The 25,500-nt window shown below is 44.0% G+C and overlaps 1 protein-coding gene across 1 annotated transcript; it reads left to right on the forward strand.

Annotated features, from left to right (window-relative positions):
• The first annotated feature begins 28 nt into the window (after positions 1-28).
• On the forward strand, positions 29-22,414 carry Mcm3 (minichromosome maintenance 3). The gene is made up of 18 exons (XM_077661882.1): positions 29-199; positions 298-410; positions 759-881; positions 956-1,041; positions 3,469-3,599; positions 4,574-4,812; positions 5,980-6,085; positions 6,478-6,608; positions 6,829-6,983; positions 7,470-7,678; positions 11,309-11,398; positions 12,261-12,345; positions 12,445-12,574; positions 13,243-13,393; positions 14,812-15,038; positions 16,033-16,133; positions 18,263-18,359; positions 21,858-22,414. The coding sequence occupies exons 1-18, from the start codon at positions 128-130 to the stop codon at positions 22,057-22,059; spliced, it is 2,448 nt and encodes an 815-aa protein (XP_077518008.1). The 5' UTR covers positions 29-127; the 3' UTR covers positions 22,060-22,414.
• Positions 22,415-25,500: the final 3,086 nt, after the last annotated feature.

Here is a 25,500-nt window from a genome sequence, read left to right on the forward strand (position 1 = left end):
CTGTCCCGCTGCGCTCGTCACGTGACCCATATTTTGGCGCCAAATCTACTGCGCGCGGGTTCTCCTGCAGGTGCTGGTGCCGTGATACCGCTTGGTCGCTGTACGGTGTCCACAGTTTTGCGACGAAATGGCCGATACCGATTCTGAGCAGCGGATTCGGGAGTACCAGAGGGAGTACCTGGAGTTCTTAGACGATGACGTGAGTGCGGGTTCCTTGATGACAGTCGCAGAGTCGGGCAAGATGTACCGGCCGGTCGCCACATTGTCCGCGATCTCTCACGGCATATTTCTGTGCAGGATGATCAGGGGTTCTACAGCCAGAAAGTCAAAGATATCCTCGCCAAGAAAGAACATAGGATCATCGTCAACGTCAATGATCTTCGCAAGAAAAATCCCGCCAGAGCTAAAGGGTACTGCATCCTTTTAACATTTAAATGGCCACGAGCGAAATTTCGCGGGAAAGCGCTCGAAGGGCATATCTTGTGTGCGCCATGCGTGCTTCAGTGTCCTTTTCAATGTGCCGCTTGTTGGCGATAAAAACTGTTGATTTTGCTCTGAATGAGTCGAAATAGGTGCATGTTTTTCGTTCTCGAAACCATTTGCCCTATATGCTTCTGTCGTTTTACAGCGAGTTGTCTTTTCTTTATTTTGTTTGATTAGAAAAGAACAGTATTTACAGATAATGCGCGAAGATTATCCGAATATGTTGCGAATTTGCGTTATGTGATTGCAAATTAATGGATATGTTGGTCTTCCAGGCTGCTGAATCACACGAGCGAAGAAATCATTGCTTTCCAGCGTGCGCTCAAAGAAATGGTCATATCCGCTGACCCACTCCTTGCAAAAGAACGAGACGAATATTACGTTGGCTTGGAAGGCAGGTAAGTGCATTAGCGGTTTTTTTTTTCTGTTTCGCATTTTGTCACAAGGCTAAACCTGCACTCTTTTATTGCAGTTTTGGATCCAAGCACGTTACACCCCGAACTCTCAATGCTATCTACCTAGGTGGAATCGTGTGCGTCGAAGGAATTGTGACCAAGTGTAAGTGCATGTCATTATAGTGCTCGTACATTCAGGGAACTCTATGCTATACATAGTTCCACCTTTGTCAGCATGATCAGCTCCACGTGCTCACTTGTATTGCCAGTTAATTGAAGTAGCATTAATGCATATTATGTTTTACTTAACCTGATTGGCAGATGATGCGATGCAAAGGGTAACAATTAAAGATGTGATAAATTGTCAATAAATATTAAAAAAAAGTATCATGTCACAATACATGTTTTGGCATGCTTATCTAAAAAATACATAATTAAGAAACCGGTAAAAACCTTGGTTCACTATGTGCGTTAAAAGGCTACTGATGCAGTTCAGAAATTAAAAGTATCCATAAAAAAGCTTGAGCGTCTGGATACCTGGCCAAACCTTTTCTTTTTTAATGCGGTAGCATTAAGAGGGCCATGAAGGCCAAGACTGGCCAGCAGTGGCAGCATTTGTCTGAAGCCTGCAGCTGCCAACAGTGGCAGGTGTAGAGAGAGACATCTCTCTCCACTTTTAGGGGTGAGGAGGGAGAACCTAAACTAATGACTCAGCAGAAACGAATGAAAGGAATTATAAATGGAATATAAATAGAATTGGAATTTATTTGTCAGTGAAAGACAGTGTAGTGAGAATTGGAATAGATTGGCGAGAGAAAGAAATGTGTGGCATTTCCTCCGCAGCAAGGTTGTGGCAGAGTGGTGCACACAAATGGTAATGCACGGTACATGAAACAGCCACTGTTCATATTCAAGAGGTCACTCTAGAATTCGGTCAAGTTCCATAGTATAACGGTAAATCACCCAAGAAGTTTCCAATATATTGTTTTCTGATAGTAGCATTTGGGAAACACATCGAGGTGGGAAAAGTGAAACTGAGGTGAGCAGTTTTAGATGCAACAATTTGAAGGGGGTTTGAACATGGGGTACAGTATGTGTAGTAAGTGTAGCAAGAGAAATATGAATCCATTAGTCTGCGTGTTGCTGGTTAAAGTTGTTGAGGCCACAGCTCTGTGCAGAGGAAAAAATGAATAAAAGGCTAAGAATAGGAAGAAAACCTGTTGGGAATGGGGGGTTGTGGCTTGAGCGTTAAGTTTTGTCCACTTTTACCATATATGCCAAATTACTTTTGAAAAGCAATTTAATTACATTACTAATTACTTATCTAGAAATCTTTCAAAGGTAACTAAATTACATTACAAATTACTGGTCTCAAAAAGTAATGACATTACAGTTACTTCCCAAAAAGTAATGAAAATTACTTTCAAATTACATTTTAGTTTCAACACATAAAAAAGTTTCACATTGGTCATAATTCCTACAAAATTTTCATATTTCTTTGTTTGCACTGCCACTGAGCTTCAAAGTGGGCACCAAAAATTTTGCCTTTCTTTTAATTATGTAGCCCTAGTCCACCTGACAGTCCCATTACTAATGTAGATGAGGTCAGCTTAATTGCAAAATTTAATATCTCTCATCTCTCTCGAATCAGAAATCAATCGTTCAATGTGCAGTATGGTCCCACCTTCTTGATTTTGAAGAATGGTAAACAGCGGGAGTGCATCGACCGCCTGTTGACGCTCATCATTCCGGAGGTGCACCAGGGTGCAGACAAACTGCCATTTCTGCCGTTAAATTGACTCATTCTGGAGGCATGTTGGCAGAAGAAAACAGGATGTCCTGGTGCCGCTGTCGTCCATATTGCCCTTGAGTTAAAAATATGGCTTCATATCCGGCCACAAAAACTAGTTTTCCCTAGAACTCACAACCAAGTTTGTTAGACGTCATTTGAGATTTGTCAATGCGACGACGTGACAATATATATGCAGAAGTCTAGAGGGAACTACTCGCTCAAGCACTCGCTGTGCATCTGTGGGAAGGTGCAATACAGCATGTCATGGCCATGGAACTCTCCCGGTGGCCCTGCGGCGCGTCTTTGTGTGTGACTGTATGCAGTGCTGGAAGATGCGTAGCAGTCCTATTAAGTAGATTCATCACCAAGGTGGTGCCTATGCGCGCATGCACATCGCCCCTCATCCGCGTGCGCCACTTCGCTGGTGTACTGGCTATTGCTGTCCGCGTTTTTTTTTTTTTGCTTTGTAGACACTCAACCCAGCAAACGCAATGCCAGAGCATGGCTGATACAAGAAGGAGCATGGACTTGTTACTCAGCAAAAGTAATTTTGCTAATAATTAATGGCTTTTTCATGAAATTACTGCTCCAAATAATTCATTACATTGCTAACTTACCAGCACAGGAAAATAATGAATTAAATTACAAATGACCAAGAAAAGTAATTTAAATACTGTAATTTCATTACAGTAATTCAATTACTGTCATGTCTTACTTCTACCCATCTATTTTGCTTTGTATATGTGTTTAGTGAACGCCCCTGGAGGCACAAAATTGCTGAATTGTTTGTGTTTGCAGGCTCACTTGTTCGCCCTAAAGTGCTGCACAGCATCCATTATTGCCCGGCCACTCAAAAGACCTTGGAGCGCCACTTTACTGACCTTACCTCCTATGATGCCTTTCCGTCAAGTGCAGTCTATCCCACAAAGGTAATGATGCCTTTGGCTCTTATTTTATGTATGTAACGCCGCTTGTGCTATTGCACATGCTATTTCTATAGCCTGTCATCAATCGTTATAGGTATGAGAATTAAATAAAGAGAGAGAGACCGCTATGGAAGTCAACATAATGTGTCGTGGGTAGCATCTAACACTCAAGAGATACCTTACCGGAGCCTAAAGGCATTGCTTGTCTATCAAAATTGGCCAGTGTGGAACTTACAAAGACACAGTGGGAACGAATTGAAGTCCCATTGGTTCCAACTGGTTTCCTCTTGGTTCCAGTTCTTTCAGAAGTCTAGGTCAGAATTGAAACCATTGTTATTTTTCATTGCACCTTTAATGTTTGATGTACCTTTTATTCTATAGCAGTGTGCCTTGTCTGTGTTAGTCCATGTTCTTACTGTAAATTTTTAAGATCTGCCTTCAACTGGCTTAATCCACATCAGTTATTCGCCATGCATCAAACATTTTTTGTGTTGTTTTTGTACATTTTTAATATATGTATAGTGGCTCTTCCTGCAGTTTCAGCCGCCGCGGTGGCTGAGTGGTTATGGCGCTCGGCAGTCGGCCCGATAGACACTGGTTCAATCCCGGCCGTGGCGGTTGAATTTCGATGGAGGTGAAATTCTAGAGGCCCATGTACTGTGCGATGTCAGTGCACGTTAAAGAACCCCAGGTGGTCGAAATTTCCGGAGCCCTTCACTATGTCGTCTCTCATAGCCTGAGTCGCTTTGGGAGTTTAAAAACCCCCATAAACCATAAACCATCTTCCTGCAGTTTACGACAAGCGGTGCAATACCTTTATTGACTTCACTGTAATGAATGAAAATTGTTTTATGTGACCTGTTAGTTGGTCATTATTTGTTTCTCACTAACAGACATTGAAAGTTTTTCATGCAGTAGCTATGGCCTAGTTAACATCTTTTTTTTTTTGTCAAAACTTCTTCCATTCTTTATGGCAGGATGAGGATGGCAACCTATTGGAAACTGAGTTTGGACTATCGCTGTACAAAGACCACCAGACACTGACCATCCAGGAAATGCCAGAGAAGGCACCAGCTGGCCAGCTACCTCGATTCGTAGATGCCATTGTGGATGGAGACCTCGTTGATCACTGCAAGCCTGGAGATCGGGTCCAGATTGTGGGCACCTATCGCTGCCTGCCAGGAAAACAAGGAGGCTTCACCAGCGGCACATTCCGGTACTTTGGCAGCAGCAACCTCTTTTTTTTTCAAGTAGTGGTAGTAGTAGTGATGATTTATTTAAAATAATAACAAAAAAAGGAAAAGGTTTTTGCTAGCCCTGGCATCTGCCATCTCTACAGGAAGCACCTGAGCTGAGTCAGTGGGAATAAAGGGATAGCAGGCAGACTGGAGAAATGAAATCAAAGAGGTGAGGGGACAGGAAGAAAGGATAAGGGGGAGACAGTACTATATACAAGTATTCTTTTTATACTGTACCATCTTTTTTCAATGCAAAAATGCATTCTAGTCACTTTCGTGTCTCTTGGAAACACTTTTGCGTGCGCACTGCAGAGCTCACCTGGACAGCAATAACACCGCCCATGCCTTATAAACCGTACACTGTATACATGGCCACACATAGGTAGGAGGATAGGTTATCCATGTTATCAAGCTGAGCTTGGAAGAATCGGAAGATCAAGAAGTGGTAGTTTGATCAGTGGGAATGCATTTCTTCAGTTGCTGGACCCAGTGCTTGGCTTGCACACCTGCATTTTTTTTTTTTCAGTTCCTTGTTTCTGCTTTCATTCATGTGCTGCAAGCAAGGTGTAAGTGTTACAAGAAAAGTAAATGGTCAATTTATAGGCAGCACCGTTGCTAGGAATGCAGGACAAATGGTACATCACCATAATATGAAGTTCATCGCTTGGGACTTGCGGAGCTCAGCACAGAACTAGGAGTGAAATATCATGGATCAACCTGGCAGGCATGCCTCTAAGCCTTATTTGCCATGTGTGATTCCTTTTGTAACTGCAGATAGAGAGCAGACACGATCAGGGTAGTATAAGGTGTATCTACACCGAATATTAAGGTGACTATTGTGTCAGCACCTTTTTTCCTTGTAATATTAGTGCAAAGAATAAATTACAAATGAAATGAAGAGTGCTTGGTGCACATCTTTGGTGTTTTTTTTCTTCTTTTTTGCAGCCTAATAATAGCCTTAATTATAATATTGTCTTTCTTATTTTTTTGAAGAATTTCTCGCCTGATATCAGTTTGAAGTTGTTCCTCGTTTTTTACCTCATGAACTGTGGGAAAAGTATTGTGAAACTCAGTACGCAAGGCCCTAACTATACTCTGGGCATAGAGTGTTTACAGCATCAGCTCTTCTCATGTCTGCATTACAGATCTGTCCTGATTTCTAACAATGTCCGTCTGTTGAGCAAAGAAGTAGCTCCAAATATTTCTGTCGAAGATGTGAACAAATGCAAGGCCATCAGCAAACAGAAAGGGGTAAGGCATCCAGATTGAAAATTGTTTGTTTGTTGTTTGTGATGAAGAGCGTTTATCAGATGTCCTATACATAGCATATGGTAAACCAGTCTTACCTGAAACTTCAAGAATGTACTGGTAGCACAGTAAAAGCTCAAGCCCATACTAGAATAGTCAGTATCTAGCAGGCTAAAATAACAATTGAAGTGTAATAAGAGTTTCTTAGCTACTAGTTCCATACAAAAAGCACCCTGCTTATAGTGCAGGTCATTGTCCTGTTCACGTGACTGTGACAAGTTGCCCTTTTGACAGCTGGACAGTACTTTTGTGTCTGTTGAAAGCTATGCATGCGAAATGATTGAAAATAGATATGTAGCTGGTAAAGCTGCCTTTTCAATTTTTGTTCTTTTCAGGATGTTTTTGAGATTTTGGCCCGCTCATTGGCACCATCCATTCATGGCCATGAGTACATCAAGAAAGCGATGCTCTGTCTTCTTTTGGGAGGAGTAGAGAAGGTCCTTCCCAATGGTACAAGATTGAGGGGGTGAGTCACTGAACGATCTGTCTTGGTTGTTATGTTCCACTGTTGTCGAACTGCACCTGGTTAATTTTTCTTATATATCCGTAGCATTGTGCAAGAGATGATAAATATACATGCTTGATCTTTGGGTTTAAATGTTGCCATAAACAGCACTTTTGTTTATTTGTGCATGTTAGATTGGAAATAACTAACACTCGTGGCTCTTCTCTCTTCTCGTCAACAGTGACATCAACATTCTCCTTATTGGTGATCCCTCTGTAGCGAAATCGCAGCTGCTGCGATATGTCCTTCACACTGCTCCAAGAGCTGTGGCCACGACAGGACGGGGTTCCTCCGGTGTTGGTCTGACAGCGGCTGTCACAACTGACCAGGAAACAGGTGAACTGTTTAGAGAAAGATGCCTTGTGTTGGTTCCACCACTGCTGTTCTTGTCTGCCACTTTGCTAACTTCTAAATTAAAATTGGGCCTTAGAAATTCACTGTCAGTGTCAAGATTTATGTTCTTGGGAGTAGGGCATGGCTACCAAGTTCTGTCACGAGGAATGAGGGGGTGGTGAACATGAAGCCTCAATGGCTTTGATAACTATCCTGACACTCCAGGGAGACAGTGAGGGGGCAAACAAGTTATAGGGTGTCTTATTTGCTTTTAAGCAGAACCCCCCACAACACACACACACACGCTGCAGTTGGGGCTGCACAGACGAGTTAAAGACTGCGTCTCATTAAGTTGCAGAAAACTAACGGAGCTCCAAAGTTTTCAAATAAGCTGTATATACCATTACCATGAGAAAGGTTAAGTCCTTAGTTGTACTACGCAAACTGTGAATGTCAGCATTTTGTTTGTTTTTTTATTGTCTCCTACAGGTGACAAGCGTCTAGAGGCCGGTGCCATGGTGCTGGCTGACAGGGGCGTTGTGTGCATTGACGAGTTTGACAAGATGTCGGACATGGATCGCACAGCTATTCACGAGGTCATGGAGCAAGGCCGTGTCACCATCTCCAAGGCGGGCATCCACGCACGACTAAATGCACGGTGCAGTGTCCTGGCTGCAGCCAACCCCGTGTATGGACGGGTGAGTGAGACCTCAGAATGTGGCCTTGTTCGTGCCACAGGCCACATTTCAGTAAACAACTTGGCAGTAGCAAATACTGAATGCATACCTGCAAACTCTTGCGAATTTTTCATAAAATGTACGAATTTGGACTGGTGTTACGATTTTAGGAATCTTGCCCCATATTTTACGGAAAATAAATTTTATTTGCAAAAAAGTGTTTGAAATTTTTTTAAAAAAAACCACATCATTGCTGATGGCACCTTGCACTGCCACGAGGATTCTATGCAGTAAAAGCTCGTTAATTCGAACTCGAAGGAGACCGTAAAATTGTTCGAATTAAGCGATGTTTGAATTATCAAATGGGCGCTAGAATGAGCAGTTATAGCGCCCCGCCGCGCGGGCAGAACCCGAAGCAGTCACGTCTAGACTCGTTACCACGAGTTAGGCTGTACTACATGTTTGTGGCGGGCATATTCTGAGAATTAAATTGATCCGGTCTTAATAGCAAATGAAATAAATTGATCGGCCAGTTATGCGCCAGAAACAAGTACTGGAATGCATTCGTGTGAGCAGCGAGCTTTAGTGCTGGAATATATGATGCTATTTATGCTCCAAAACATGTTTATTTATGGGGTAGAGTTGTCAAAATTAAAAGTAATCGACGAAGTGCATTTGCTTGCATTTCTTCTGCCGAGACTCCATCAGCATCATCTGCAGCTTGCCCAAATCTCCTGCGCAACATCAGAGTTCTCACTGACAGAGAAGTGGCGTGCTGCAAAATCGAGCGCCAACGCTACTTCATGTGCGCTTGGCGGTGGCATAGTCTCATCACCACCGTTGCGCTCATCACTGTCGGCTGTTCTCACCGCACGTGAGCCCTGCGACGTCTGCTGGGAGCATGCAGCCTCAATTATATCGGCGTCACTAAAAAAGGCTCCAACGTCTCCACGCTGCTGTCCATGTAGCTGGCGCTCGCTGGCACCAACAAAAGCTGTCATCGCACGAACCGCCATTGCCGCCATATTACGTTGTTTACACCACGTGATCACCACCCAGCAACTGCGGCACAACGAAAACCTGGAACGGCTCGCGCCAAAGCATCAGTGGCACGGGCGAGTGCTCCGGCAGCGAAAAGCTGCTACGGCACACAACGAATCGCGGGCTCCATGAGACTCGTGCACTCGGCTTTTTTCTTTTCCGTTGTTTTACATCACTGGTAAATTTGGAGCGTGTTTTATTCGCTATGGGTCAACTTCTATCTACGAGGAGTGGTGTCAGCCAGTGGCTCCTAGTTCGAATTAACCGTAGCGGATGCCGAATTGTTTGAATTATCGGGAGTTTTCCCCCATTGAAATACGTAGGGCTGTGCCGGTACCCGGGCATAAGTTCTAATTAACCGACTTTGAATTAACGAGCTTTTACTGTATATGTACCATCTGTGAAATTAGCAGCGGCAGCTGGAACATTGTACAGATAGGAGATAGTCCAGGAGAAGAGGACTCCCCCTCCACATAGGTTGAGGTGAAGAAGGGAACCTCACCCGCACCATTATGTATCGCGGGTTATGTAGTAAAACATTAATTCGACCCAAATATATAACCGTTTATTCCTACTCCTCAACACCAGTTAATTTGAATGATCCGGACTGCCACCAGAGTCCCGTCAAACGCCCATGCACTGTTTATTCGGACGCCCAGGCGCTGGCATCAGTCACTTCGGACGGACTCCTGAAGTGGTGCCATGTCGCAGTATGACCTGCTTGACAAACCGATCGCCGTAATATTCGTCCCCAGGCCTGAAATGCATGCTACATAGCTTCCGGCGCTCCTCTGACATGCAACTGCAAGTGTTTTGATGAAAGGCCGGCCCCTGCTGGTAGGCCGGCTGATAAACTGTCTGGCCATGTAGTTTCGTTTTCGGAGCTTCGCCGCCTGTCTGCGATGGCGGTGGCTCTCGGCTGCGCTTGCTAAAGCCCCGCAGCGCGAGTCAGCCAGCCAGCGGAGCTCACGCCATTTAGAAAAATGATTGCGTTGTGCAGACATTGTTTGTTTGCTTGTTTGTTTGTTTATCGAAGCCGTCTTAATTGCCGCTCCTGCAAGGCTCTGAAACCATTGCGTGCATCCCTCGATTCTGGCCGTGTGATACTCCCGTTCTTCCAGCGCACCGATATTCCGCGCTCGTCGTGTGCCGTTCACTGTTTGTGCATTTACCCACGTGCGACGCCACGTTAGTGCGTCATACACTGAAAGGAGTGACGCAACGTGACATTTTGCTTTTAAAAAAATGTGCTGGCTGTCCCCCTCCCCCAGTCGTGAAGGTTTTGCGAATTTAAAAAGGCTTCAGGTTGGCAGGTATGCTGAATGGCTATGTCCATGCACAAATCTCTTCAACAACCTACCCACTGATCATGTGACCTATTGCCATGTTCTCTCCCCGCACATTCTTTGTCACTTTGTGTGGTTGCCCCTTCAGGTCTTTCTTTTTCTCTTGTTCATAGCTTTTTTGAATATATAGCTGTACAGTTAAACCTGGATGTAACGAAGTTGGAAAAAGTCCGGGATTTTTCGTTACATCCAGGTTTTCGTTACATGCAGTTTTTGCGAGAGGGCCTGCAATGGCAATGCAGAACGGAAACCAAAATAAAAAATAAATTTAGGTGAAATCACCGTGAAAATGTTTACAGAAAGCCCCATTACTCGAAGCCATATGAACACGGCAATATCTTCCGCAATCGCGCTGATAGCGCGACTGCCACAGCAGCCACCGCCACCTCCGCCAAGGCTCGTGCAATGCCACTACGAGTGGATGGGGAGAGTGGGAGAGTCGCTGCCACTGTGGGTGCCATGACTGAGCTAGAGGACAGCGCGTGAGGTCGCGCCACCGCCATAGACCCGCCGCGGAGGTGCATGCTTCTTGCATGTTCCCTCTCCTGGTCTGCCCGCCTCTATTGCCCCCGGAAACGCACTCTTCACCTTGCGTCACTGCCGCTCTCCGCCGTCCTCGCTCCTGACACGCTTGAGCTATTGGCGCCGGAATCACGCGAGCAACCGCACGGCGGTGATGGGCGCGCACTGCTCGTGCTGTTTCATTTTTGTTATGCCCCATGATTTTCGCTCCTTCTGAGCATGAACTGTTGTAATGCCAAGTGGTATCGCGTTCCAAAAGCGAAAGCAACGGAGGTGCACCGACGGCGCTGGAGCACGGCACGTTGTCTCAACTACAGTCTCTTGACGTTCCTCTTACGTCAGTTGGTGCTTTATCATCGTGAAACTCTTCTGTCAAATTTCGTGCCTGAGCACAAGCTAACCGATAGTCGGCTTAGTGAGTTCGTTATATCAAGGTCAACCGCCGCGACACGTTCATTACACGTTCATCACATTATTCAAATACACGTACTTGGGGAATTAAAAATCTTCGTTACATCAAGCAGTTTGCTATATGGAGGTTCGTTACATCCAGGTTTAACTGTATGTGGGACTTTCTATGAGGCAAACATTATTGCCATCAACATCAGCTTTGTATGTGGTGATCAGAAATTGTTTTATTCACCTTTCTGTTTTGAGAATGTAGGTGTTGAAGGGAAAGTATTAACCAGTGGTCATGGCAAAAAAGGTGAATGGCATCTGTCCTCTTCCTTCTCCTTTTCAGTACGACCAGTACAAGTCACCAATGGAGAATATTGGCCTTCAGGACTCTCTCCTTTCTCGTTTCGACCTGCTGTTTATAGTTCTGGACAAGGTCAGTTTGTTTTGCATAGTCGTAACAAGTGTGTAGTATTATGTTTTGTTCTAAGCAAATTATTTGTACAACACCAAATTGTGACTTATGTTCGCTCACCAGTCTTGTATGCAGAGCTGGAAATAAAAAGGAACAGTAAGAGTTTTTGTATGCTCCCACAGTGCACATGCTGAACAAATAACTGCTAGTCACTTCTTGCAGTTTGCTTATTTCAGTGTGCCAAATTAATCTGCACAAACCACAAAGGTGCTTGTAATGCATCGTGACAGATGCAGTGAGGCTTTTATCATCTTGCTAGTACTAACAAACATTGTCATTGAATTTGTTCAGGTATTTGAAATGAATACTAAATCATAATGTACATTTTCTGTTTGCGTCAAGAAGGTTTTCAGAGTTTCTTAACAGTGTTCACAGCATTTCATGCATATTTTATCTTATTTTTTTTGCAACAAACGCATCTTTAATAGAGCTATCTGTATTGCTCATTTCAGTGGTGACAGTGTCATTTGTGATGTCATCATAAACCTTAATAGGAGAGTTTTAATATTTTTTTTGTTATAGAAGCTGTCTGCTAAGCCAAGTTCTATGGTCACTTAGCTGACAGCATGGGCAGCTGATAATGCCATTGTGGTGAAAATGGCATGCAGTCTATTAGTACATCAGGCTAGTAGTTTGTGGAACTGTTGTTGGATTTTCCCTGTTTGTGCATGTAATAAACAAATGACCTGCTCTAAAGTTGTTTTGTCTAGCCTACCTTGCAACATACTGCCATAAACAATCAAATACAACTTTGGTGTGGTTAAGCATTGTAGCCTCCTACTAGAGTGGATTTTAATTGTCTTCGTTTTTTATCCTGTGCCAGATGGATCCTGAAAGCGATCGAGAAGTTGCAGATCATGTTGTCCGGATACACCGGTACCGAAACCCAGGGGAGCAAGATGGAGAACGTGAGTGGTGCTTCAGTGCTCTAGCTTGAGAGTCCCAAATTTTCAGGCTTTATGTGCAGCAGCACTGTGACCTTTTTTTGCTCTGTTCTGTTTTTCTAGCACTGCCCATTCGAAGCACAGCTGACCTGCTCACAACTCATGACCCAGACCAGTTTGACAAAGACGATGACAAGGAGACTTCGATTTACGAAAAACATGATGCACTCCTCCATGGTTCCAAGCGCAGGACGTGAGTCTGGGCAGCAACACTTAACCCTTTTTGTGCCGAAAATTGTGCGTAAAGCATGGCGGTCGCATGTCAACTGAATTCACTCTCAGTCTGTAAAGAGACCACTGACTATTTTCTTGCAGATCTGTGCTAGCATGCTAGTTTTTGTGGGTGCATGTGTTCGGTTTTATGATGCATAAGTGGCTAAGGCTTTTGTGCACCAAATGCAAGGTCAAGTATCGATCTTGCTGAGAGAAGAAAGGAAAACAATCGCATATAGCAGGATTGTAACCGGACATAATTTATACTTAGTGTTCTTTTATCTTCACGTGGTTGGGAGAGAGGGATATGATCATTAAAATTTCAAAAAGGACCTTCCTGACAACATTCTTGAGGTGCATAATCAAAAGGATTTGCAGTCAGCAGCAAAATCTGTGGGATTAATCTTCTTGGTAACAAATGTATTGCAGCACTCCCTCTGCCGTCACCCGCTATTGATACTGATATACCGAGTGCAGTCATATTTACAGGCATTTGAGGTAATTAGATCATGCGACTTCGCCAAAACAATTTTTTTTCCACGCAACGACATCCTGTAAACTTATGCTGCTGACTGTCCGTTTGTGAATGTGTCATTTTGGGCTTGTGCTGTGTCACACTAATGTGAATGCCTGCTTCCATTCTCTCAGGGAAAAGACCATCAGTGTAGAGTTTATGAAAAAGTACATCCACATTGCAAAGGGCATCAAGCCGACTCTCACCCAGGCTGCGTGTGACAAGATAGCCGAGGAATATGCGCGGCTGCGTTCCTTCGACACTGAAAGCACAGACATCGCAAGGGTACTTTGCCTCTCGCTGTGCATTTTTTCTTTGTTTGTTTAGCATCATTTTGGTCAACATGACTTGCTCATTGTTCAGTGGGAGCTTGTTATTCGAACTGACACTTTGATCCTGTTCACATCATGAGCATTTCCCCTTTAATCGCCAAATTAATTCCCAAAAAAACGTACCAAAATTGCCAAATTTTTCTGGCGACTTTTGCTGAAAATAACCGTTGTCCGGCTTGAAACGTGCTAAAGGTGCAAAATGTATTTCATTGATAACTACTGCCCTCTAGTGTTGAAAACTGCAGCAAACGCATTTACCGACCGTAACTCATCTTTGGCAGTGGAAGCAATGCAACAGCAAGCCAGACGAGTGTGACTCGCCATTGGCAATGTTCGTACTATCTCCCATGACAAGTGCAGCTTGGGGTTGGCGGTTAAAGGGTTAAAGGGAGCCCGACTGCTAATTTGAATTTCTCTGAGAGTTTGAATTTTTTGATGTGGATGTGCAGATCTCTGCTTGCAAAATCAACCAGAGTGTACTGCTTCCATTGGAGTACACCTTGCTCTGACAGGGCCTTTCTCTTGAAAGCAGCAACAATGATCATTGCCACTATTACATGGCAGCAGCTGCGCACAACAGAAGTTGTCAGTGCCCCTAACTTTAATACATGTAAGCAAAGCGCCCCGGGCATACCAGTTGCATAACTCCCTAGAGGCCTTGCATGTCAAAATCTAGTTGTCTGCAGGTAGTTTAATTGCCGCTTGCAGTATCATTAACTTGTGTGATTTTCGGGTTGAGCTGAGGCAAGGCGGCTCAAGATTCAGCCTGCTACTCGCAGTATTTAACATGTTCACTGTGTTATGGGTACCTGGCACGTCACATCATTTATCCATGCTATGCGGCCTCGAATACTGGGCCATATAATGAAGCCTTAGGTCACATTTTATTGTGATGTCTAAGGAGTAGTACCTCACTATGAACTGTATCCCATGGCTTTATCGTGGGACCCAACATTCGTGGCCTCCACGAATGACGTGACCCACCGGTGACTCAGACGCAACGAATGTGTTAAGTGACACTACCTGCTAGTTGAGCAACCTTCTGCATGATTCCCCAAGACAAATTCAGCTTGCTGCTGAACCTTGCAATAATTACTGTGGAGTTTTAGGCACTTTTTTTTTTACTACAAAAAGGCAAGGTAACAGAGTTTGTCAGAACTCTTTAGGAATGCTTGCAGGCATGGAAACAGAACCTAATGCAAGGCTTTATTTTAGTTATTTTCTTTCCTTTTTTTTGCTCATGTGCTAAACCTTTTTTTGAGTCAAGATGCGTGAGAGCTATTGCTCACTGTCGCTGCTCCTTTTGCCAGTTGCTAGCCAGAGCTTTATTTATTTTTGTTTTCCGTGTTACAATGGTTAATACTGTTCCAGACTCAACCTGTGACGCCCCGTACCTTGGAGACACTGATCCGTCTGTCAACAGCACATGCTAAGGCTCGCTTTTCGCGAACAGTTGAGCCGGAGGACGCGCAGGCCGCCATTCAGCTGGTGCAGTTTGCCTACTTCAAGCGCGTCCTCGAGAAGCCCCGCAAGCGCAGGAGGAAGGATGAGGGCGACTCTTCCGATGACGGTGATGATGACAACGATGATGGGGACAGGTAAATCCACTTCATTTCTTGTCATTTATATGTGAGTCCAATAATTGCGGTGCGGTTTTTTGCATCAGCTTGCAATGAAAATTAATTATGATAATATTTATGGCAACCACTGTTGCCTTCAATCACAGAATTTTGGCTATGTAGTGACTTGAGGGAGAGTCCTCCAAATTGTGGGCACACAGACCTTTGATATGCCAGCTATGAGATGATGCCTTAGGAAGCCACCGGAAGCAAGTTATTTCGTGGCATCAGCACTTCTCAGCAAATGTTAAAAAAACTTGCAATGATCACAAGTTTTATCAGGAGAAACCTGTTTTTGTCACATTTATTTCTAGGCTGCAATTTGCTGCACTTTTGTGCTGATCATTCCAGTAGTCTTTAGAATTGAGTTGAGGTATGTCCTGAGCAATGCTAGGCATCTCTACGTGCAGAGATCATACCACACAGGTGCCTTTTTGAATTCGACATTTTGTGGTTATTGCTGGAATCTTCTCTCTTGTGGATTGTTTATGGTCCGCACCCTGTTGTTTGATGTAAGCAAAACAGAAGTCACACAAATAGTTTGTTGCCAAGATTTGGTCATTGTCTGAATCCACTGAAGCTTAAGTGTTGAGCTACCATCCTCATCTGCTAACACAGTGACACTACAAGATCTATGACTGTCAAAGCAGGCCGTTTCCCGTCAGTGCTGCAACAGAAGCCCTCGTGCAAGAGCAGCATTAAAAATGTTGTTGAACTCAATTGGTACATTGACAAGCTGCTGTCCTGTACGACTGGTTATGCTTGCTTTGCAAAGCTGCCATGCTAAGATGAGCAACTTCTGTCATTAGTAATTGCATTAGCAAGCAGTGTCCTCTGTTGGCTTTTAGAGCAAGGCACTTCCTGCAGTTTGATATCCTACGTTTTTGTCGTGCCCACACCAATTGGCATTCAGAGCTTGATTGGAAATTTATTGAAAATGTTTTGGTTAACAATTGCCCTCTCCTTTGTGCAGTGGAAGTAGCAAGCCAACAACGCGCAAAGAGCCGCGAAAGAAGCCCGGTGAAGAAGGATATGATCCATACGACTTTGAAGATGGCAATGAGGAACACACTAGTAAGTATTCTATTTCTGCTAGCAATGCTGAGCAGATGCCGCATGTTATTCAAATTGCTGCATGTTGCCTGTTGAGATGCCTTGCTTGTTTAGCATTGTGAAAAATAAACATGTAGCCATACACACCAAAAATGCATTTGTTATGAAATGCCACTGCAGTGAAATGATCATCTAACTCCTTTCCGGAGATCTGAACTACCATATGCTCTTCCACGTTACTCTGGTCAACCTTAGCTAAGGAGTCCTTCGTAGGTAATTATTTTTATCCACACGTAACATACCACACCAATTTGTGTCTGAGGGCTGAGAGCATGACTGAGCCCTGATGTATTTCCAGAAACTGTCTACTTGCAAAACCAAGGGGTGGCAGTGAGTCTGCTGGGCAAATAGGTTTTATCATGAATCCTCTTACAACCTTATAAAATGGCCTGTGTTATTAGTCTTTATTTTCATGAGCATCATTGTCATCACCTTGTGGATAGTTATGCAGGAACCACAGTCGATGTTTTAGAATAGGTCCTGTTTGCTCTTAATTCAGCATATTTTTAGTCTCTGCTTCATGCTATATTCTCAGTGGTATGAGTTTATTACTATTCAACCCTGTGGCTAGCGCTAGTTGCCCTCCTCTTAAGAGTTGCACAGCATCTTGGCGCTCTGCCAAGATCGAGGGAGCCAGCCCCACCCCCTGTGGAGCTCCCATCAAAAGATACATTGGGGGGATGTTATCAGCACCTTGGTGCCCTGCCAAAGTCTGTACTGCAGACAGCAGAACGGGGAACATGCCAAGAAAAGCTAATGCTTAAAAAAGAAGTTAGGTTTATGGGGGTTTAACATCCCAAAGGAACTCGGGCTGTGAGGGACGCCGTAGTGAAGGGCTCCAGAAACTTCGACCACCTGGGGTTCTTTAAAGGGCCACAGGAAGGGGTGTTCGAGCTTGGCTTTAAAATGCTTGCACTATGTAGAGTACAGGCCACCTAGTGGAATACGGGGAAGTTCAAATTTTGTATGCATATAACTAAGCTCCCACAAAGCACATTTAAAAAATTCTTGCTGGAGGATATTTATGAAGTGCATTTAACGTCCCAGGCTTATCGCAACTTTATAGAGAGCTCCTTTTTTGGGCCCTTTAACGTGCATTGACATCACACAGTACAAGGGCCTGTAGAATTTCACCTCCATCGAAATTCGACCGCCGCGGCCGGGATTGTACCCGTGTCTTTCGGGTCAGCAGCCGAGCGCCACGACTACTGAGCCACCGCAGTGGTTGTGAAAAAAAAAAGTAAATTCTCAACCATCTCAAGGACAAAAGTCGGGAGGGCGATTCACAGATGTTGCCTTGTGCTTAGTTGGTATTACTTTTTACCCAGCTCACGAATGCACAAGCGGGCGGAAACTACGTTTGTGCGAGACAGCACTGCGAGGATGCAGCCAAGCAAGCTCCTCCCTCAGTGGTTATATTGCCAACACGATATGCTCCCTCGCGGAATTAGCCACACCGGTCCCTTTTCGAAGTTTTTACATCATTTGCTTCAAAGTATCTTATTTTTTTTTATCAAACTTGCAGGCAAATTTTGCTGGTAAACACCTTCCGGGCGGCCAGAATCTTGTCGTTGTGTATCCGTTATTTCGCCGATAATTGTATCGCTGTATAAAGTTTATTTTTACATAGGGACAATGGAAGAATTGATAAGTCTAAAGAATTTTATCATTATAAGCAATATATCGTTATATCTGGTATCGTTATAAGTAGATAACACTGTAATATGTGATCTCTAGCTAACTGTACTGTTGTCACAGTTTATCATTGATGCCACAACATTTATACGCAAACTTATTCTGCCCTTAGGCTACTGTTACAGCTGAATAACCTCATTGATATCTGCAGTTTGTGCGACGAAAATGTGCCATAATTTGATTAGTGGAGGTTTGCTTTAAAGCCTTTCACTTCCACCAATCATGCGCGTTTCTCTCTTCAGAGTGAATTGTTCTTGTAGCAAGCTGTGCCGGTGCTGATGGAGTCTGTAAATTACTAACAGTGAGACCCATACGTGTGTGCATAAACTGAAGCTGCAGAGATTAAGGTGGGCCTCCCTTAAAATTGCATTGCCCTTGACTTTGCGCCTTTCCAGGCAAAACAGCACCGCCGAAAAAAGCTCGCAGGGATGAGCCGTCTACATCAAGAGTTGCTGATCTTCGGGACAGTGCTGCAGAAATTGCCACGGAAAGGTATGAGCCATTTTGGCATGTACAGCTTCTTAACACGCACAGTTCTCTGCACTCCTGCCTAGAGTGCTTGAATGGAGCATTGCGGTGCGCAGTGAGAGTAATTTTATTAAATGACTCTCTCTCGCAGCAGTGTTCTGTTGTGCATGCACTTTCATATGGACTGTGTTGCACTGCTTGTGCTTCGAAAAGCTTTAGTTGTCATTTTGAAGTTCCTTGTAAAGTGCAAATTATCTACAGCTTATGCTGTGGAAACCACACCACTTTTCTCTTGCCCCTCTTTTTTTTTGTACAACCAGGCTGTTCTTGATATACTATAATGAACTTGTCTAACTGTTATAGTCAATTCTCTATAATTTGCACTCAAATGGGGCCAAAAATTTGCTCAGATTATGTTGACAGGAACCAGAGCACTAGTTCGGATAAACTGAAGGTTGAATAAAGGGAGGATGTGGGTTTCGGAGGTGAAATTTATAACTTTTTCGCATAGAGCAGTGACATTTGGCTTGCTTATCAGGAAGTCCACTGAATGCTTAAATACAAAATTTAACTGAAATATCGTAAGTACCGTATATATACTCGCATAATGAACCCACTCGCATAATGAACCTGCCCCCCACTTTTGTTCGTCAGAATTTACTTCAGCTTTTTGTAGCTGGTTCCTCAGTTTTCGCGCCATCCGCAGCGCAGACCTTGGCAGCGCCAAGATGCTGCCGGCCCCCGATAACATCACTTGTCTGCCAATAACACCGCCACTTGCTTATCTTTTGAGGAGAGTTCCTGCCAGAACGAACTTGGCAGAGCGCCAAGACGTATGCTGTAAGCTAAGGCATAGTCATTTGCATTACGCATTCGTCACTGTCCTGTGTGTTTTTTTAGCCTCGCGTAAAAAATGCGCGCCTGACCTTCAGGGCCGGTGTTCAGCATGTTCGCGTTATCTCGACTGGCGCCGCCGGCTGCTGCAAAATTGCTGGATCGGATTGCTTCAAAGTGAAGGATGCTAAACATCAGCGGCAGGCACGAATGACAGAAGGAGGGACGGAGATATGATATGAAATAATGAAATAACGACCTTTCCCAAAAAAATCCGTTTAAACCTTTTTTTTCCTGCGTAATGATCCTTCCCGCCAAACTGATGTCAACTTTTCTGGAAAAAAGTGGGTTCATTACGCGAGTAAATACGGGAGTTTTGACATATGCGTTATTGCTGTACCAAACTTGCGGAAAACCTGGCTTTACAACAAAACATGGTTGGAGTCTTACATTAACTTTTACCCATAGGAATGGTTGATGCAGTGACATTCTTCAAATATTTTTGAAGCGTTTTTTTTTTTCTGTACGGAATGTTATTTCTACACTTGCGTAATGCACTCATTATCGTCATATCAGATTAGTGACAGATAAAAAATGAGAAAGTAATTCAGAAATATAAGAATGTCGCTGCATAAAAAATTTTATCACGGAACACGTTGCAACAAACTGCTTGAAAATCCGTGAAGCCATTGTAATGCTATGCTTTTTGCAAGCATAGTACCGTATTTACTCGAATCTAGGCCGACCCCCGAAATTCAGATGGTCAGAAAATAAAAAAAAAGTTTACTTGAATGTAAGCCGAATGAAAAAAGGCATTGACTAGGACTAGAGCATGCATTTTATTAAGCTTGCGACGTTTGTCGTAGCACGTCGAATGCTCTCTCATAGTCTTCGTCAACATCGCTAACATCGCTGTCCCCTTTGTCGCTTGCTTCCTCCCACAGCGCACTGCCTTCGCTTCCATCCAGCGTGTTCGAGACGCTGCACTTGCGGAAGGTCCACACAATCAGTTTGGCCGGAATTTCCTCCCATGCCGTGGCAACCCAGTTCGCCATTTGGCTGAGCGAAGCACGCTTGATGCACCCGGTCAGTGCGAGCTGCTGGTCCTGAAGCGTCAGCCAGTCGTAGTGCTTCTCAACCTATCCTTAAAGGGCTTGTTGATTGCAACGTCGAGCGGTTGTAGCTGACTCGTCATTCCTGTGGCTAGCACTGCAATGTCCATACCACCTTTCGAAAACACCGACTTTACGGCATCTGTCAAGTGGTCGCGGTAGGAGTCGAGAACTAGGTGTGACTCTGAACAACAGGGCCCCGGCACGACGTTGCCAAACGGTGTTCACCGAATCTTTGACTAAGGCATCACTCATCCATCCATTCTCTTGTGCGCACACAACGACGTTTTTAGGGAAAACCTCACAGGGTGGAACAGTTTTCCGCTTAAAAATGACGTAGGGCAGCAGTTTTCTCCCATCGGCCATGCAACATAACATCACGGTAAGACGTTGCTTCTCATACCCAGCCGTTCTTACTTTCACCTGTTTTGCACTTTTCTCATTGACTGTGTGCACCAAAGGCGTGTCGAAATACACTGGGGTCTGATTGTCGTTACCGATTTGGCCCAGAATGTACTGCTTCTCCAGCCGCTTCTTGATCACAAAGCGCTGAAATGCCACCAGCTTCTCCTCAAAATTGGGTGGTAGGTTTTGGCATAGGGAAGTCCGCCATCGCAGGCTGAACCCAAAACGCTTCATGAAACGCATGACCCAGCCCCTGTTGGCTTTAAATTGGGTCTGTGGGACGCCTCTAAGGTTAGCGACCTCCCTCACCTTTGCCTGTATTATCTCCGGTGTCACAGGCATCGCGCCTTTCCTTTGCTTCCCGATAAAGTTGGGGACATCCTTTTCCACCTCATGGTGTCGCCCGCTCTTGGGTCCAATGAAGGCCATTCACTTTGCAGCACAGTTGAAGAGTGCGTTCCGCTGCTTCCGCCACCAGTGCATGTTTTTCTCGTCCACGCCGAAGTCGCGCTGGGCTTGTAGGTTTGAAGTGCTTTCCGCCGCCAAAACTACTTTCCGGTTAAAAGCCGCGGTGTAATGACATCGCTTGGTGGGCCCCATTGCGCCGCAAACACGGGCGTTGTTTCTCGAAGTCATGTGGCGACGAACACAAGCAAGTACGGGATGACGAGACCTCTTTGTTCACAACGCTTGAACAAGCCAGCGCCAACAAGCAAGATGGAGCCTACAAACCTGCAAGCTGTGACCGCGAGATGGCGTTATGTGTCTAGCTGTTGCGGGCAAACCGCATCCTCGAAGCTAAGCCGACCCCCGACTTTCGTAAATGATTTTTAAAAACAAAGTACCGGCCTAGATTCGAGTAAATACGGTAGTCGGGTCAAAAAACACTCGAAAAAACTGGCTTTTTCTTTGAGATTTCAGCTGTTTCTTGCTACGTGCACTCACAAAAACATCTTTTTAAAGTCACTTTTGGGCTTTTTTCGGGGAAAATTTGTGATATAATTAGAAAGACTTTATGGATACGAAATCCGATGTTTTCCAAAATTCGATCTGTTTGTTTGGGGGGCAGGGAATTTTCGTGATTTGAAAGGCGTGTCCCTCCTTAAAAGTTCACTGCATTGTAACCATTTTTGTAAGCCTCACGTGCCCTTTTCTCATGTTTTGACACCAGGATGAGCAAGTTCCGCAACCTTGTGAGCAAGCTATTCAAGGAGACGCACACCCAGTCACAGTCCATGTCCAACATCATGGACTTCCTGGCCAAGGAGGAGCATGTGGAGCCCTTCACACAAGAGGAGGTCGACATTGCCATCCAGCGCATGATGGACGACAACCAGGTCATGCTATCGGACGACATTGTGTTCCTCATTTGAACTGCTGCTGCTTTCAAATGGGGCGCACATGTGTACATCTTTGTAATATGCTGTATTCAAATTTTGATCTGCCTCTTGTCAGATCAAAATGCCTCTTGTCAGGCATTTTATTTTTCACAAAGAGTTGCATGTCTGCGATCTTGATTGCTCACCTGTCTTTGGCGAGCATTGGACATCAACGGTTTGCCTGACCTATAGGTCACTGGAAAGCTCCAGGAACATGATTAATATACAGCTTGTAAAAATGCCTGGTGCTTCATTTACAACCACATGCACTCGTATATTTAATGAGTAATCTTTTGGCATTTGATATTTGTTACTGAATTTTCAAATAAAGTGATGCGTATATAAACAGTGTGACGTGTGTAATTTGGAAAATTAAGTAGTGGCACTATCATCATGTGTGGAAATTGGCCACCACTGCATCAAGTTTGCAATTCAGTCCATGAACAAAAGCATTGCATTACTTTTGCTGTTGTCATACTAGGTGATTGTTTTGCCCTGCAGTGGCCCAAAAGCACCACTTGTCATCTTTGGCACATGTGGCAACGTTGTAAAGAAACCTTTGAATGCTTAAGTCTACATAAGAAGTGGCTGCTAAATCTCTTAATGTAGCAAGTTGGAAATCCATGACATTTTAGCCTTTACCCTGAGTGCACCAGTGCAACTAGTAATATTGTTGTAAAACTTTTATAGACTCTTCGAACACTTAAAGGTACAAAAAAATCCAAAATGCAAATTTTAACACATATTTTTATGGCTTTGTAATGCCCAGCTATTGCTTTAATTACTGCTTAGCATACTTTTCTCATTGCTGGTGCTTATATGAAACAGTAGTGAAAGCAGGCAAGAATTTCATTTTTTGTTCTTGCAAAAAGAAAAGACACGAGAGTTTTTTTATGGGGCAGTTAAAAGGTCATGAAAAGGCTTCAGTACAGAGGCAGCAACAGAGAATTATTTTCATGATAAGTGATGCGACCAGAAATACTGCTACCAAACAGCAAGGATGAGTACAGAAAAGGCAAATGTGTACTGTTAATTTGAAAGATGCATTGTAAAAAATGAAAAAATGTGCAGCATTGGGTACTTGCACAATTTGCAAGGCCCATGTAACATTTATATACACACTCTTGTTTTTACACATTCCTGCTTCTATATTCCTGTTCCTACATTTCTAGCTGCGTATGTGTAAATGTTCTTCCAGACCTCAACATTGATTGTGATGTGAACTCCTTGGGGAATGGCAACTATTGTGCCAGTTTCGTCATCATAATCAGCCTAATTGTGTTCACTGCAGTATTACAGCGTCTCCGGTTTCACTCCAATTAACCCTGTCTTGTGCCAGCTGTGGCCAATGGGAACTTCCCAAGCTCATCTGCCCACCTGACTCTGTCATAACCTTCTACGCTTGCCTTCTCGTGGATTGCACTCAGTTACCCCAAGGGGCCCTTGGTTATCTGTTTTCACATTACATGCCCTGCCCATACACATGTCTTCTTGATTTTGAACTGTGACATCATTAGCTCGTGTTTGTTCCTATCCAGTCCGCACTCTCCCTTAATAATCTTATTATTTTCTCTATAGATTACTACACTGTCTGTAACTTATGGCTTACGGGGGTTTAACATCCCAAAGCGACACTGGTTATGAGGGATGCCATCGTTAAGGGCTCCGGAAATTTTGACCACCTGGGGTTCTTTAACGTGCACTGACATCGCACAATACCTGGGCCTCTAGAAATTCGCCTCGGTCGAAATTTGACCACCGCGGCCAGGATCTAACCCACATCTTTCGGGTCAGCAGTCGAGCGCCATAACCACTGGCCCACCACAGTGCCTGTCTGTAACTTAATTTCAAGTCTTTTCATTACTCTTCAAGGTATACAATCGTTACATTCCTTTCTCTATGGAGATACAGATAAGCTGTGACTTATGACTCATGAGTATCTCTCATCCGGGTCAGCAGTCACTATTTGCCCCAAGCAGATGTACTATCCCCCTACCAATTCCAAATGCTTCGCTGTCTATAGTAAAACGTACCCTTCACACCCCTCTAGATTGTCTACTGTTATCGCCACATGATGACATGCTACTATACCGTGAGGTTATAAGGGTTGAAAAGAGAGGCTTTAAAACAAAAACAGTAGTGAAGAAAAACAAGAACTGACAACATGCCACTCTTCAGTGGAACAGCGAGAAATGCAGTGAAACTCGGTTCATTCAAAATCCCGAATACTTAGGAAATTTTCTGGGGTGCCATAATTTTGCTGCTTAATTTGAACCGGCAGCTGCACCAATCCCGGTTACTCCGAAGATCTGGGGTGCTTTGTGGGAATGCCCAATGCCAATTTGACCATTAACCCAGTGAAGTGACAGCCCTTTGGAGCCACAAGGCAGCGTCACAAATGAATTCTGATGCTTGATACGCAAAGCACCCCGGTCCTAGTACTCCCAGAACAAAAAAATAATGTCATGCTAGGGCTCATGGACCACCGAAGTGCACACCTGCAAACGAAAAAAACATGCTTCACTGTAGTGCAGCACGAGATATAAGTTTCAGTGTCACATGCTCTTGGTGCTTCGTCAAGGCAGCATCTAGCGGAGGCACTGGCATCAAAGCAGTTCCCGCGCCAACGTCAATGTGCGCATAACGCGACCACTCTTGTTCCTTCGCTGCAACTGGTTGACTGCATGCAATGCAAGCCTGCACCATTTTTTAGCGCAGTGTGCCATGGTTAATGGGTTAGGTTACCATCTCCGATTACCTTCAAGTAATTGCAAAGTTCATCCAATAAAGGTAGTGCGTTCCCACCATGAAATTTTTTGCCTGGCTTCCATTTTCTTGCTTTGCTCGTTTAGTTCGAAAAGAAGCTCAATTTGAATATTTTTTGCAGTCCTAACGACTTTGAATTTACTACGAGGTTTTACTGTGTGTATACAGGAACCATAGTGTGGTTTTCATTTCATGATTCTGGGTCCAGAGCGAATTTTGTGCACTACTAAGATAAGGTAAACTTTTTTTGCTAGGATGTGGCTTTCAGCATTTTTATTTTTGTGATGTATTTATATGAATTTTTTCAAACATATTAGAAATAATTTTGCGACTACTCACAAAATTTCACTGCTATGTCACAAGAAATATATATTTTTCCAATGAATTTTGTGAAAAGGTGCAAAGTTATGAACATGTGGCAGAAGGCTGCATTCCTGCTGTGGTACAGGTCAGAGCATTCTTGGAATGTTTTTCTCGCAAATCACCAATTTTGATTTTGAATTTTTACGATGCAATGTCCATTGACATATTTAGGGTGAGAAGAAAATTTCATACTAGGTAGATATTTCAAAATTCACAAATTCGAGAAAAAAATGTTTGGCTTGCACTATATGGTCCTAGCAGTGCAAAAAAAAGATGGGGTCAAATAGATAAAAAGCCTTGGAGAAA

The sequence above is a fragment of the Amblyomma americanum genome, chromosome 4 (genome assembly GCF_052857255.1).
Source record: "Amblyomma americanum isolate KBUSLIRL-KWMA chromosome 4, ASM5285725v1, whole genome shotgun sequence".
Lineage (NCBI taxonomy): Eukaryota > Metazoa > Arthropoda > Arachnida > Ixodida > Ixodidae > Amblyomma > Amblyomma americanum.